At 50.5% G+C, this 12257-nt stretch overlaps 1 protein-coding gene across 1 annotated transcript; it reads right to left on the reverse strand.

Annotated features, from left to right (window-relative positions):
* Positions 1–208: 208 nt before the first annotated feature.
* Positions 209–9698, reverse strand: LOC308186385 (uncharacterized protein). Its single transcript, XM_080608531.1, has 2 exons — positions 8185–9698; positions 209–2095 (listed from the first exon to the last, which is right to left on the reverse strand). Exons 1-2 carry the CDS (start codon positions 9139–9141, stop codon positions 1106–1108), a joined length of 1947 nt encoding a protein of 648 aa, XP_080464657.1. The 5' UTR covers positions 9142–9698; the 3' UTR covers positions 209–1105.
* Between the last annotated feature and the right edge of the window lie 2559 nt (positions 9699–12257).

Here is a 12257-nt window from a genome sequence, read left to right on the forward strand (position 1 = left end):
TTATGGGCCTTTGCCTGCTGGCTCTTCACCACCTCTTCTGGCATTGCAGAGCCCTCCTTTAGCCCATGGACTCCTCAGATTTGCCTTTTCCTTTACCAGACCCTTCTTTGGATGGTCACTCATTTTATGAGGTTCTAATCACTGCCCACTGAGCACATTGTCCCTGCAGATCCCCTGACATCTGCTGGAAGCTTCAGATTCCTCTTCAGGCTGGCACTGGCCATCTACCCCTCTTCAGGGGACAGTGTTGTCTATTTGGGCATGTGCTGCCACAAAAGGAGTTCTTGGCCCAGCCCTTGGTTCCTCACAAACCACACTGGGACTTTCAGCCCGTGTCCTTCATTCCATGAAGAACCCCAAAAAATCAGAAGAGCAGGGAGCAACCCCTTGGCTCTATTCCTGATAACACATTTGGAAGAGGTGTCCAGGCTTCTGGATTTGCCCTGAGCAGCCCCTTTTGTTATTTTGGAGCTAGCAGGGAGGCCAGCTGTGACCCAGGGCTGCACATTGCCTGCTGCTGCCTGCAGGGACAGGGATGTCACTGTAGGGACAACAGGACTGTCACCAAGGTACATGAGATCTCACGGATTATCCAAATGCAAGAAGCACAATGAGGAAGCCAAAATAGAGCAGCAGTGAAAAGACCAGGTCCTGCTGCTGGCCATGGCCATGGCTCCAGGGAAGCAGCAGCCCCAACCTGAAGGCAGCAGAGAGGCAGAGCCCAGCGGGCAGTGAGGGGCAGCCCCGAGGGCCAGCAGGACTGCTCCTCCATGTGGCAGCTGGACTCTTGGCTCCGAGCCCCTCCTGCATGCTGGGGCAGCTCTCCAAGCTGCAGAGGAGGTGGGAAGAGCGGGATACTGAGACCAATCAGGTTCTGACAGCTTCTCAATTGTCATTATCTACAAGGCAAGCATGGTTCTACAGGTACATGAGACATTTATGTGAAAAAAAAAAGAATAATTAAGAGATATGAAAATAAAAATACCATTATTAAATGAAAATCTAAAGATGCAGTATAATATATTATAAAAGAATTATAACAAAAGACTATCTTAACAATTTTATAGAAAAACAGTGAGTTCTGATTGGATTGTGGGCTTCAATATTACTGATGAAGAAGCATGTATCCAAAGAGTATCCTCACTGCGTCTTTGAGCTCCTGGTTCCTCATGCTGTAGATGAGGGGGTTCAGAGCTGCAGGAAAGACTGAGTACACAACTGCCACCACCAGATCCAGGGACGGGGAGGAGAGGGAGGGGGGCTTCAGGTAGGAAAACATGCCAGTGCTGAGAAAGAGGGAGACCACAAAGAGGTGGGGGAGGCACGTGGAAAAGGCTTTGTGCCGGCCTTGCTCAGAGGGGATCCTTAGCACTGCCCTGAAGATCTGCACATAGGAGAAAACGATGAAAACAAAACAAAGAAAGACTAAAGAAACACTAACTACAATAAGCCCAACCTCCCTGAGGAATGACTTTGAGCAGGAGAGCTTGAGAATGTGGGGGATTTCACAGAAGAACTGGTCCACGGCATTGCCTTGGCAGAGGGGCAGGGAAAATGTATTGGCAGTGTGCAGGACAGTATACAGAAAGCCACTGGTCCAGGCAGCTGCTGCCATCTGGGCACAAGCTCTGCTGCCCAGGAGGCTCCCGTAGTGCAGGGGCTTGCAGATGGCAACGTAGCGGTCATAGGCCATGATGGTGAGAAGGAAATACTCTGCTGATATGAAGAAGAGAAAGAAAAAGACCTGTGCAGCACACCCTTGATAGGAGATGGCCCTGGTGTCCCAGAGGGAATTGGCCATGGCTTTGGGGAGAGTGGTGGAGATGCAGCCCAGGTCGAGGAGGGCGAGGTTGAGGAGGAAGAAGTACATGGGGGTGTGGAGGCGGTGGTCACAGGCTACGGCGGTGAGGATGAGGCCGTTGCCCAGGAGGGCAGCCAGGTAGATGGCCAGGAAGAGCGCGAAGTGCAGGAGCTGCAGCTCCCGTGTGTTTGCAAATGCCAGGAGGAGGAACTCGGTGATGGAGCTGCTGTTGGGCATTTGATGAGCTTGGACACAGTTGTCTGTTGAAGAGGAGAAGGCAGAATGAACAGATTCCTAAGAAGAAAACCTATTGCAAGACTTAGAGCACCCCCAGCCTGAGCCTCTCTCTTTGCAAAGAACCTTTCTGCAGCTCTCTTGAGCTGTGGCTGGTGCTGGCTGAGAGTGGCACTGGGAGCTGGGGCTTCTGTGGGCTCCAGAGGAGTCCCTCCTGCTTTGCAGCAGGAGGAAAGCAGGAACATGGGGGAAACTCAAGTTCGGTCTATGAGTTTTGCAGGGTTGTTGCAACAACAGATCTGAATACAGAGCAGAGCAGAGCTGCGGGGATTTTGTTTGCTTTCTTTTTGTTTGCTTTTCTTATCCCAGTTGCCCCATAATGCTTAAGAGAGGCGTTGGATTGTTGAACTACCTGACATTTCCTGTGCGCTCCTCGTGAAATCCTGTGGGTGCTAGGAGGCAAAGGGACTGTGCCTTGCTGAAGACTGAGCAGAGCAGATATTCCCACCAGACCTGTTCTCAGCTGCCCTGTGTCACCCCTCTGTGAGCTGCAGGACCATCCCACTGAGGTGTTTCCCTGAGAAGTAACTGGAGACAGCTGAGAACAGAGAAGCCCCAGTCCAAGTGCAACTGGACAGCATCCTCACCTTGTTTCTGTAAGGCTGATCAGGATCTCAGCTCTTCCCTCCTAACCAGGGGTGCAGAGGCCTCACTCCAGCTGCCCACAGACAGCCTTCCAGCAGCACGGACATGGCCTTTGCATGGAGGTGTCTTCTTCTTGGGGAACCTGGATAACACAAGGATGCCATGAGAGAGTGGCTCTAGCTGGAGAACAGCCCGCAGCCCAGGAGTATGCCCCCTGCACAGAGCCCCATGCACCCCACAAGCTGGGGTGTCCCAGAATTGCAGCTGCAACCCCTGCAATGTCTGGAGGATGCCTGGCGACTCCACTCTTGGCTGACCAAGGGCAGCTAGGTTAGGGCGCTCAATGTGGCTTCTGCCAGTCTTCCTCACCTCACAGTGCAATCCAGCAGGACTCTCAAAGCCCACTGCATTGCCCACTGCCCTCCCAGAAACAACACCCAGGAGGAGACCCTTCCAGGACGTGCAGCTGCATGGCCCTGCAGCCAGACACTTACCTTGTCAAGGGCTGTGCAGATTTCTCCTGCAGTCAGCTCTCAGCATCCTCTCACTCCCAACTGCCTCCAAGCCCTCTCTCCTTCTCTCCTCTCTGTGTCTCTGCTGTGGTCAGAGCCCCCAGCCCTGCTGCGCTGTGCAGAGGAGCTGCTCCTGGGCAGAGCTGTCTCTCTGCACCAGGGCCCTCTTGCCAGGAGCTCTCTCTGTCCCAGGAGCCCAGCCCAGCTCAGCAGCAGGGGCCCAGCCCAAGACATTGGAATCACCCCTCTGGGGGCTTTGGTGATGAGCCCACAAACCTCAGGCACTGAGAGACAATTGAAGAAATCTCTCAAGAAGTCCAGGTCAGATGCAAGTTTCCTGCAGTGTCCCCCTGAGGGCCAGGACTGACACAGTCTCCCTTGGAGCTCGTTACAGCAGAGCATTGGAGGCAGTGAGGACAAGGAGACAAAGGCAATGTGAAGGTGACACTGATGTGTAGACAACCTGGATGTGTTTCACCAAAGAAAAGGACTACGCCTTGTCCCCTGGCACCCTGGAAGGGAAATCTGTTTCTGTCACACCTTGCTCAGGGCTCTTCCTGGGGCAGTAGGAGATGGGGATGTGCATTGCCAAGTGCAGGAGAATAGTCTGACCCCTGCCTGGTTCATAGGTGGGCGAGGTGTCAATTAGACTCTGGTGCTTTAGCAATTGGCTGTCTCCTCATAGGCTTTAGTGGCAGAGACAACAGCCATAGCCATGGACACAAATATCTCATAAGACAGCTGTCTATGAAGCCGGCCTGGTTCCTGGTGAGCAGGCACCTCTGCTCTATGGCATCGCTCGTGGTGTCCAGGCCCTCCTCCTCCTGGGCACGGCTCACTCAGCATGGTCCCAGTCTGCCCTGATGTGTGGGGTTACTCTTGTCTGGTACAGGACTAGGCTCTTCTCCTTGTAAATGTCAAGAGGTTTCTGCAGGAGAAATCCTGGGATTTCTCAAGGTTCTCCCTGACTGACGCTCCATTCTGTCAGCTGTTAATATCTGCAGGCGGATGGCTCACCCTGACTGTGCTGTCTATTATAAGATAACTGCATCAACAATTGCAGGACTATTTGGACAATACAGGATTTAGTGGAATAAAACTGCAGCACAGTATCACAGAATGATAGGGGATGGAATTCCACCGGATTCTACCTTTTCTCTGCTTCCTTCTCATGCATGCTGTCATTTTGTTTGGAACCGTAACCTAAATGTTGTGAGGCTGTGCAGGGACAAAATTAGAAGGTCGAAAGACCAACTGGAGCCCAATTTATTTACTAAAGATATATAAAAAATAATATATATTTTTAAATTCATAAAATTAAAAAAAAAAAAAGAGGATATATGAGAATCTTCATCCTCTATTGGTTGTGGGGGGAAACATAGGTAAAAGTGATGAGGAAAATGCTGAGGTTTTGATTGCTTCCTTTGCCTCAGTCTCCAGCAGCAAGAACAGTTGTTCCCCTGGTACTCAGACTCCTGAAGTAGTAGATAGGGACAGTGAGTGGAATGAAGCTCTCATACTCCGTGAGGAAATATTTAGAGACACGCTACTCCACGAAGATATATGCAAGTCTACAGGGGCCAGATGGGATCCACCCAAGGGTACTGAGGGAGCTGGCCGAAGCACTCACCAAGCGGCTTTCCATCACTGATCAGCAGTCCTGCCTATAAGGGGAGGTCCCAGTCAACTGGTGACTAGCAAAGGTGACGGCCATCTACAAGAAGGGCCAGAAGGAGGATCTGTGAACTGCAGGCCTGTCAGTCTGACCTTGGTGCCAGGGAAGCTCATGAAGGGGAAGCAGATTATCTTGAGTACCATCACACAACATTTACAGGACAACCAGGAGATCAGGCCCAGTCAGCATGAGGGAAAGTAGTCAGCATGAATAGATGAGGTAAAGTCTGTGGATATGGCCTACCTAGACTTCAGTAAGTCTTTTGAGACCATTTCGCACAGCATTCTCCAGGAGAAACTGGTTACTCGAGGCCTAGATGGATGTATGCTTCATTGGGTTAAAAACTGGCGGGGTGGCCAGGTCCAAAGAGTCATGGTAAGTGGAGCTAAATGCAGTTGGAGGCTGGTCACTACTGGTGTCCCCCCGGGCCCAGTACTGGGGCCAGTTCTCTTCAATATCTTCATCAATGATCTGGATGAGGGGAACAAGTGCACCCTCAGTAAGTTTGCAGATGACACCAAATTCAGAGCGAGTGTTGATCTGCTCAAGGGTAGGAGGGCTCGGCAGAGGGATCTGTATAGGCTGGACCCATGGGCTGAGTCTTGCACTTGGGGCACAACAGCCCCATCCATGCTGGGGGAAGAGTGGCTGGTCAGCTGTCCAGCAGAAAGGGCCCTAGGGATATTGGTGGATAGTCGGCTGAATATGAGCCAGCAGTTTGCTCAGGTAGCCAAGAAGGCCAAGAGCATCCTGGCTTGTACCAGGAATACTGTGGTCAGCAGGCCTAGGGAAGTGATTGTCCCTTTGTTCTTGGCCGTGGTGAGGCCACACCTCAAGTACTGCTTTTAGCTCTCAGGCCCCCAGCACAAGAAGGACATGGATCTATTAGAATGAGTCCAGAGGAGGGCCATGAGGATGATCAAAGGGCTGGAGCATCTCTCCTATGTAGACAGGCTGAGGGAGTTGAGGTTGTTCGGCCTGGAGAAGAGAAGGCTCTGTGGAGACCTTACAGTGGCCTTCCAGTACCTAAAGGGGACTACAGGAAAGCTGGGGAGGGACTCTTCATCAAATAGTGTAGCGATAGGACTAGGGGTAATGGTTTTAAACTGAAAGAGGGTAGATTTAGATTAGATATTAGAAAGAATAGGTTGGAATTATATGATCTTTAAGGTCTTTTCCTACCCAGACCATTCAGTGATTCTGTAAATATGAAACACAGCACCAAAGCAGCTATTAGGAAGAAAAATTATCGCAGCCAAAACTAGGACAATATCCCCCGCTTATTCCATACATTCTACATCATGCTCAGGTCTGACACTTTCCAATTAATCACTACCACCTTTTCTGTCTTTTGAGACACATAAAGAATGTCATGTCCTTAGTCTATTGGTGTCTATAATAATAATAATAATCATAATAATTCCTTTTGTGTCCTATGAAACAGCCTTTATCTCAACCCATGAACTTTTACTTTTTTTTTTTCTCCCAGTTCTCTCCTCCATCCCATTGGATGAATAGCTTAGGCATCTGAGCAAGAGAGCTTGAAAATCTGGGGGATTTCACAGAAGAACTGGTCCACAGCATTACCTTGTCAGAGGGTCAGTGAAAATATGTTGGCAGTGTGCAGGACAGCATTGAGAAAGCCACTGCCCCAGGCAGCTGCTGCCATCTTCACAGAATCACACAGAGAATCACAGAAGGTTAGGGATTGGAAGGGACCTTGAAAGATCATCTACTCCAATCCCCCTGATGGAGCAGGAACGCCTAGATCAGGTCACACAGGCATGTGCCCAGGTGGGTTTTGAATGTCTCCAGAGGAGGAGGCTCCACAACCCCCCTGGGCAGCCAGTTCCAGTGCTCTGTCACCCTCACTGTAAAAAAGTTTCATCTCATATTTAAGTGGAACCTCCTATCTTCTAGCTTGCACCCACTGTCACTTCTCCTATCATTAGATGTCACTGAGAAGAGCCCCTGGTTCCGTCCTCCTGACACTCACCCTTTACATATTTATAAACATTAATAAAGTCACCCCTCAGTCTTCTCTTCTCCAAGCTAAAGAGACCCAGCTCTCTGAGCCTTTCCTCATAAGGGAGATGCTCCACTCCCTTAATCATCCTCCTGGCTCTGCGCCGGACTCTCTCAAGCAGTTCCCTGTCCTTGAGCTGAGGGGCCCCGAACTGTACACAATATTCCAGATGAGGTCTCACCAGGGCAGAGTAGAGGAGGAGGAGAATCTCTCTCGACCTACTAACCACAGCTGTTCTGATACACCCCAGGAGGCCATTGGCCTTCTTGGCCACAAGGGCACAGTGTTAGCTCATGGTCATCCTGCTGTCCACCAGGACCCCCAGGTCCCTTTACCCTTCGCTGCTCTCCAGCAGGGCAGTCCCCAGCTTCCACTGGTGTCTGGAGTTGTTCTTGCCCAGATGCAGGACTCTACACTTGCCCTCATTACATTTCATTAAATTTCTCCCCACCCAACTCTCCAGCCTGTCTAGGTCTCACTGGATGGCAGCACAGCCCTGTGGCATGTCAGCCACTCCTCCCAGTTTAGTGTCATCAGCAAACTTGCTGACAGTGCGCTCCATTTCCTCATCCAAGTTGTTGATGAATATATTGAATAGTACTGGTTACAGTACCAACCTTGAAGGACTCCAGTAGATACAGGCCTCCAACTAGACTCCATCCCATTAACCACAACCATCTGGCTTCTTCCCTTCAGCCAGTTCACAGTCCACCTCACCATCTGATTGTCCGGACCACACTTTCTCAGTTTAGCTGTGAGGATGCTGTGGGAGACGGTGTCAAAGGCTTTACTGAAATCAAGATAAACCACGTCCACTGCTTTACCATCATCTGTCCACCCAGTTATATCCTCATAAAAGGCTATCAGGCTGGTCAAGCGTGACTTCCCCTTGGTGAAGCCATGTTAACTGCCTGTTGACAGCTGTTCGTTTGAGGAGGGGGAGTGAAAGAGCAGTGTGGCAGAGTTCAGCTGTCCATCAGTGTGAAACTACCAAACTGTTCAGCTCTGTTATTGGCACCAGCTACGAAAGGAGAGGAAAACTTTCTGTCAGTATATTGGGGAGATTCTGTTTTATTACAGAAAAGCAAAGAGAGAGGCAGTGCTGACATATAGGTAGACAAAAAACAAAACAAAACAAACAAACAAACAAAAAAAAAACTGCATAGAGCAGTTTCATAACTGAATGGACACTGTATAAATCAAAACCATTTTTCTAGGAAACTAATGAACGGAAGTGACAATGAAGATAAAAGTAACAATAATGATAATGAAACAAGTATCCAGGAAATCACTTTTGGAGAAAGAGGAGAAATTTATCAATATTCAGAAACATCCATGAAGCTACTTTTCTAACAGCATCTCTGAGCTCCTTGTTTCTTATGCTGTAGATGAGGGGGTTCACTACTGGAGGCACCACCGAGTACAGAACTGCCACCACCAGATCCAGGGATGGGGAAGAGACGGAGGGGGTCTTCAGGTAGCCAAATATGACAGTGCTGAGAAACAGGGAGACCACAAACAGGTGAGGGAGGCATGTGGAGAAGATTTTGTGCCGTCCCTGCTCCGAGGGCATCCTCAGCACTGCCATGAAGATCTGCACATAGGACAGCACGATGAAAACAAAACAGCCAAACCCCAAAAAAGCACTGAACATGAGAAATCCAACTTCCCTGAGGTAGGAGTCTGTGCAGGAGAGCTTGAGGATCTGGGGAACTTCACAGAAGAACTGCTCCACAGCATTGCCCTGGCAGAGGGGCAGGGAAAATGTACTGGCCGTGTGCAGCAGAGCATAGAGAAAAGTACTGCCCCAGGCAGCTGCTGCCATCTGGGCACAAGCTCTGCTGCCCAGGAGGCTCCCGTAGTGCAGGGGCTTGCAGATGGCAACGTAGCGGTCATAGGCCATGATGGTGAGAAGAGAATACTCTGCTGAAAACAGGAAGACAAACAGAAAGACCTGTGCAACACATCCTGCATAGGAAATGGCCCTGGTGTCCCAGAGGGAATTGGCCATGGCTTTGGGGAGAGTGGTGGAGATGCAGCCCAGGTCGAGGAGGGCGAGGTTGAGGAGGAAGAAGTACATGGGGGTGTGGAGGCGGTGGTCGCAGGCTACGGCTGTGAGGATGAGGCCGTTGCCCAGGAGGGCAGCCAGGTAGATGGCCAGGAAGAGCGCGAAGTGCAGGAGCTGCAGCTCTCGTGTGTCTGCGAATGGCAGGAGGAGGAACTCGGTGATGGAGCTGCTGTTGGACATCTAATCTTCCTGGACAAACGGAACTACACAAGGAAGAAAAGATGGTGATAAACTAGGAGACAACTCTGAGGAAAACCTACCCCAGTTCTCATCGAAGCCCCCCTACAGTTACTTTCCCCTTTCTGAGACCTTGCTTGAGATCTGGTTGGTGATGTCTTGAGGGTGCCCCTGGGAGCAGCGGTCTGTGCTGTGGGCACTGGAGGAATCAGACTTGCCCTACAGCTCTAGGTAAATAAGAACAGGTTGTTTTCTCTGCTTTAATCTATCTCTGATCTATGTAGCATTACAACTGTCAATACTCTTGACTGCAGAAAAGCGTTTGTGGTTTAGTTTCTTCCAGCTGCCTATGTCACACTCAGAAGCATTTCATATGAGGGAAGAAAACCCTGGCATTTGTAAGGTATTCCAGGGGAGATCTTGTGAGTCCCAGGAGGCAAAGGAACTGTCCTTACTACAGTAAGGACAGCCAGTCTTTCCATTTGTCCTGGTCCCAGCCAGAGTCCTCAAGGGCTTGGTCTAGTTGCCCACAAGGAGCTGCCCAATTACTGTGGCCTCAGGAACTCACTGGACAGAGATTCAGCTGCTGTTGGATATTACCAACTTACTCATCAATGAAGTGAATGATGTAACAGAGTGCACCCTCACAAACTTTGCCGATGACACAAAGCTGGAAGGAGTGGCTGATACCACAGAGGGACCTCAACAGGCTGGAGAGATAGGCTGAGAGGAACCCCGTGAAGTTCAACAAGGGCAAGTGCAGGGTCCTGTCTCCTTCCTAGGGCGGAATAACCCCCAGCACCAGTACAGGCTGGGAATGACCTGCTGGAAAGCAGCTCTGCAAAGAAGGACCTGGGAGTCCTGGTGGACAGCACGCTGAGCGTGAGTCAGCACTGTGCCCTTGTGGCCAAGAAGGCCGACGGGACCCTGGAGTGCATTTGGAAGAGTGTTGCCAGCAGGCCAAGGGAGGTGATCCTCCCCCTCTACTCAGCCTGTACAGGTGCTTGGTGTTATTCCTCCCTAGGAAGGAGACACCACAAAGAAATGGTGGTATGCATGAGAAGCCTGACACGGTTAGAAAAGCAGCGTTTAGTTGCAGAATAAGCACTAGGGCTGAATTCTCCTGAAATGCTACTAGTTGCTTGACAGAGCAGCACACTGCCACAGTCATGGTGACAGCCTGGCAGCTTTGCACCTGGGTATCGCTGTGAGATCAGCCAAATGGGATGAAGGCTTTGTTCCTCATCCCTTCTGTTGAGAGAGGGGTTTTGCCTCTCGGCAGGAGCTATCTCTGCCACATGTCACCCAGGCAACCTCTGTGAGTGGCATCTGCCCCTGGGGCCCAGAGATGTGCAAAGCCTTGGTTCTCTTGCTTTCCAATATCCACTGGCATTCCATCCAAGCTGAACAACCCAAGGCCTTCTCCGGAGCTGGTCATCACGGAAAGGCACTTCTGGGACTCCTTGCAACAGCCTGCAGTAATGCTGCCGTTGCTTATGTCAATTGTGGGTGCCTGGAGTGTTTTGGACTCTTCTAGAGGTGAGTTTGAAGTATGGGAATGCTTTATACAAACACAAAAAAGCTTTGACATGTGGGCTTGTGTTCAGTGACTTCTGACCTAGAGCACTGCAGGTTATTGAATCAAAGACTGGAGTGCGCGGAGCGCATCCAGTGTCCTAGAGCCACTCACACACTGGCCGATACTGACTTGGTTACTGAAAATACAGTCAGGTTGGGGTCTTCAGCTTCCAAGATGTCTGCCGGAAAGACAGTACAGCAGAGAGGAAATAGTCTAGGAGGTGTCTGGAGTGCTTGGAAGATGAGCAGGGGAGGTCCCAGTCAATTGTCGGTTAGCAAATGTGACGTCCATCTACAAGAAAGGCCCAAAGGAGGACCCAGTGAACTACAAGCCTGTCAGTCTGACTTTGGTGCCGGGGAAGGTTATGGTGCAGATTATCTTGTGTGCCATCCTACTGCATATACAGGACAACATACAGGTGATCAGGCCCAGTCAGCATGGATTTATGGAAGGCAGGTCCTGCTTGACGAACCTGTTCTCCTATGAAAAGGTGATGCACTTAGTGGATGAGGGAGAGGCTGTGGATGTTGTCTGCCTAAGGTTTAGTAAAGGTTTTGACTCTGTTTCCCAGAGTTAAATCCAATTGGAGGCCAGTCACAAGTGGTGTCCCCCACGGCTCAGCGACAGGACAAGAAGAAATGGCCTCGCGTTGCACCAGGGGAGGTTTAGGTTGGATATTGGGAAAAATGTCTTCCCTGAAAGGGTTGTGATACATCGGAACAGGCTGCCCGGCGATGTAGTGGAGTGGTCTTCCCTGGAGGTATTCACAAGACATACAGATGTGGTGCTTAGGGACATGGTTTAGTGGTAGACGTGGCAGTGTTAGGTTAACGGTTGAACTTGATGATCTGAGAGGTCTTTTCCAATCTACATGATTCTATGGTTCCATGGTTCTAGGAGTCTAACATAGGTCATAATCATTGGAAGGCAGCCACTGCAGTCTGGGAACTCGAGACTGTGGCCTGGACAAGACCATAGGTTCTGTGAGGGATTCCTGTGGGCTGGCACCATGCATCCTGGCACACGTTCCAGTGGATTCCCGGAGTTAACTACACTTGAAATGGCCATTGAGACCCCCAAGAAAATCGTTTTGGTCCATGTGCGATAAACTCAGGCTGAAAGACTCAAGAGCAGGTGATTTTGAGTGGCTGTGGCAGAGCCCAGCAGCTTGCCCCAGTCTGGGACTATGTCCCCTTCCATCTAGTGAATTTAAAAGGGATTAATATGAACAGACCCATCAGGTCAATCTGCATAATACGGAGAAGTAATGGTTCTTGTGCTGTAGGTGCAGCAGGCAGGAGGCCTTGGGTAGGGCCTCAGAAGAGTCAAGCAGATCTAATCTGGTTCATCCCTGATCTAAGACAAACACTGTGAGCAGAGCGAAGGACACCGAGTGGTGCCCTAGCATGAAGGAGGATGCAGAGCACAGCTGTAAGAGGCGTCTTTCTTGTGCCACGACCGACGCAGGTTCGTCTGAAGTGAAAGCCCCAGCCCAGGACCCATGGAGTGAAGGTCCCTGGGCACGACTGCAGAAAGACTT

This window comes from Anser brachyrhynchus (genome assembly GCF_964034855.1).
Source record: "Anser brachyrhynchus genome assembly, contig: SCAFFOLD_86, whole genome shotgun sequence".
In the NCBI taxonomy this organism is placed as follows: Eukaryota; Metazoa; Chordata; class Aves; order Anseriformes; family Anatidae; genus Anser; species Anser brachyrhynchus.

Coding starts and splice junctions, on each gene's coding strand:
- LOC308186385 (XM_080608531.1), bottom strand. CDS start 9,141: ATGTCCAACAGCAGCTCCATCACCGAGTTCCTCCTCCTGCCATTCGCA. Junction 2,096..8,184: donor TTCTCCTCTTTCTCCAAAAG/TGATTTCCTGGA, acceptor TTTTCTTCTTAG/GAATCTGTTCATTCTGCCTT.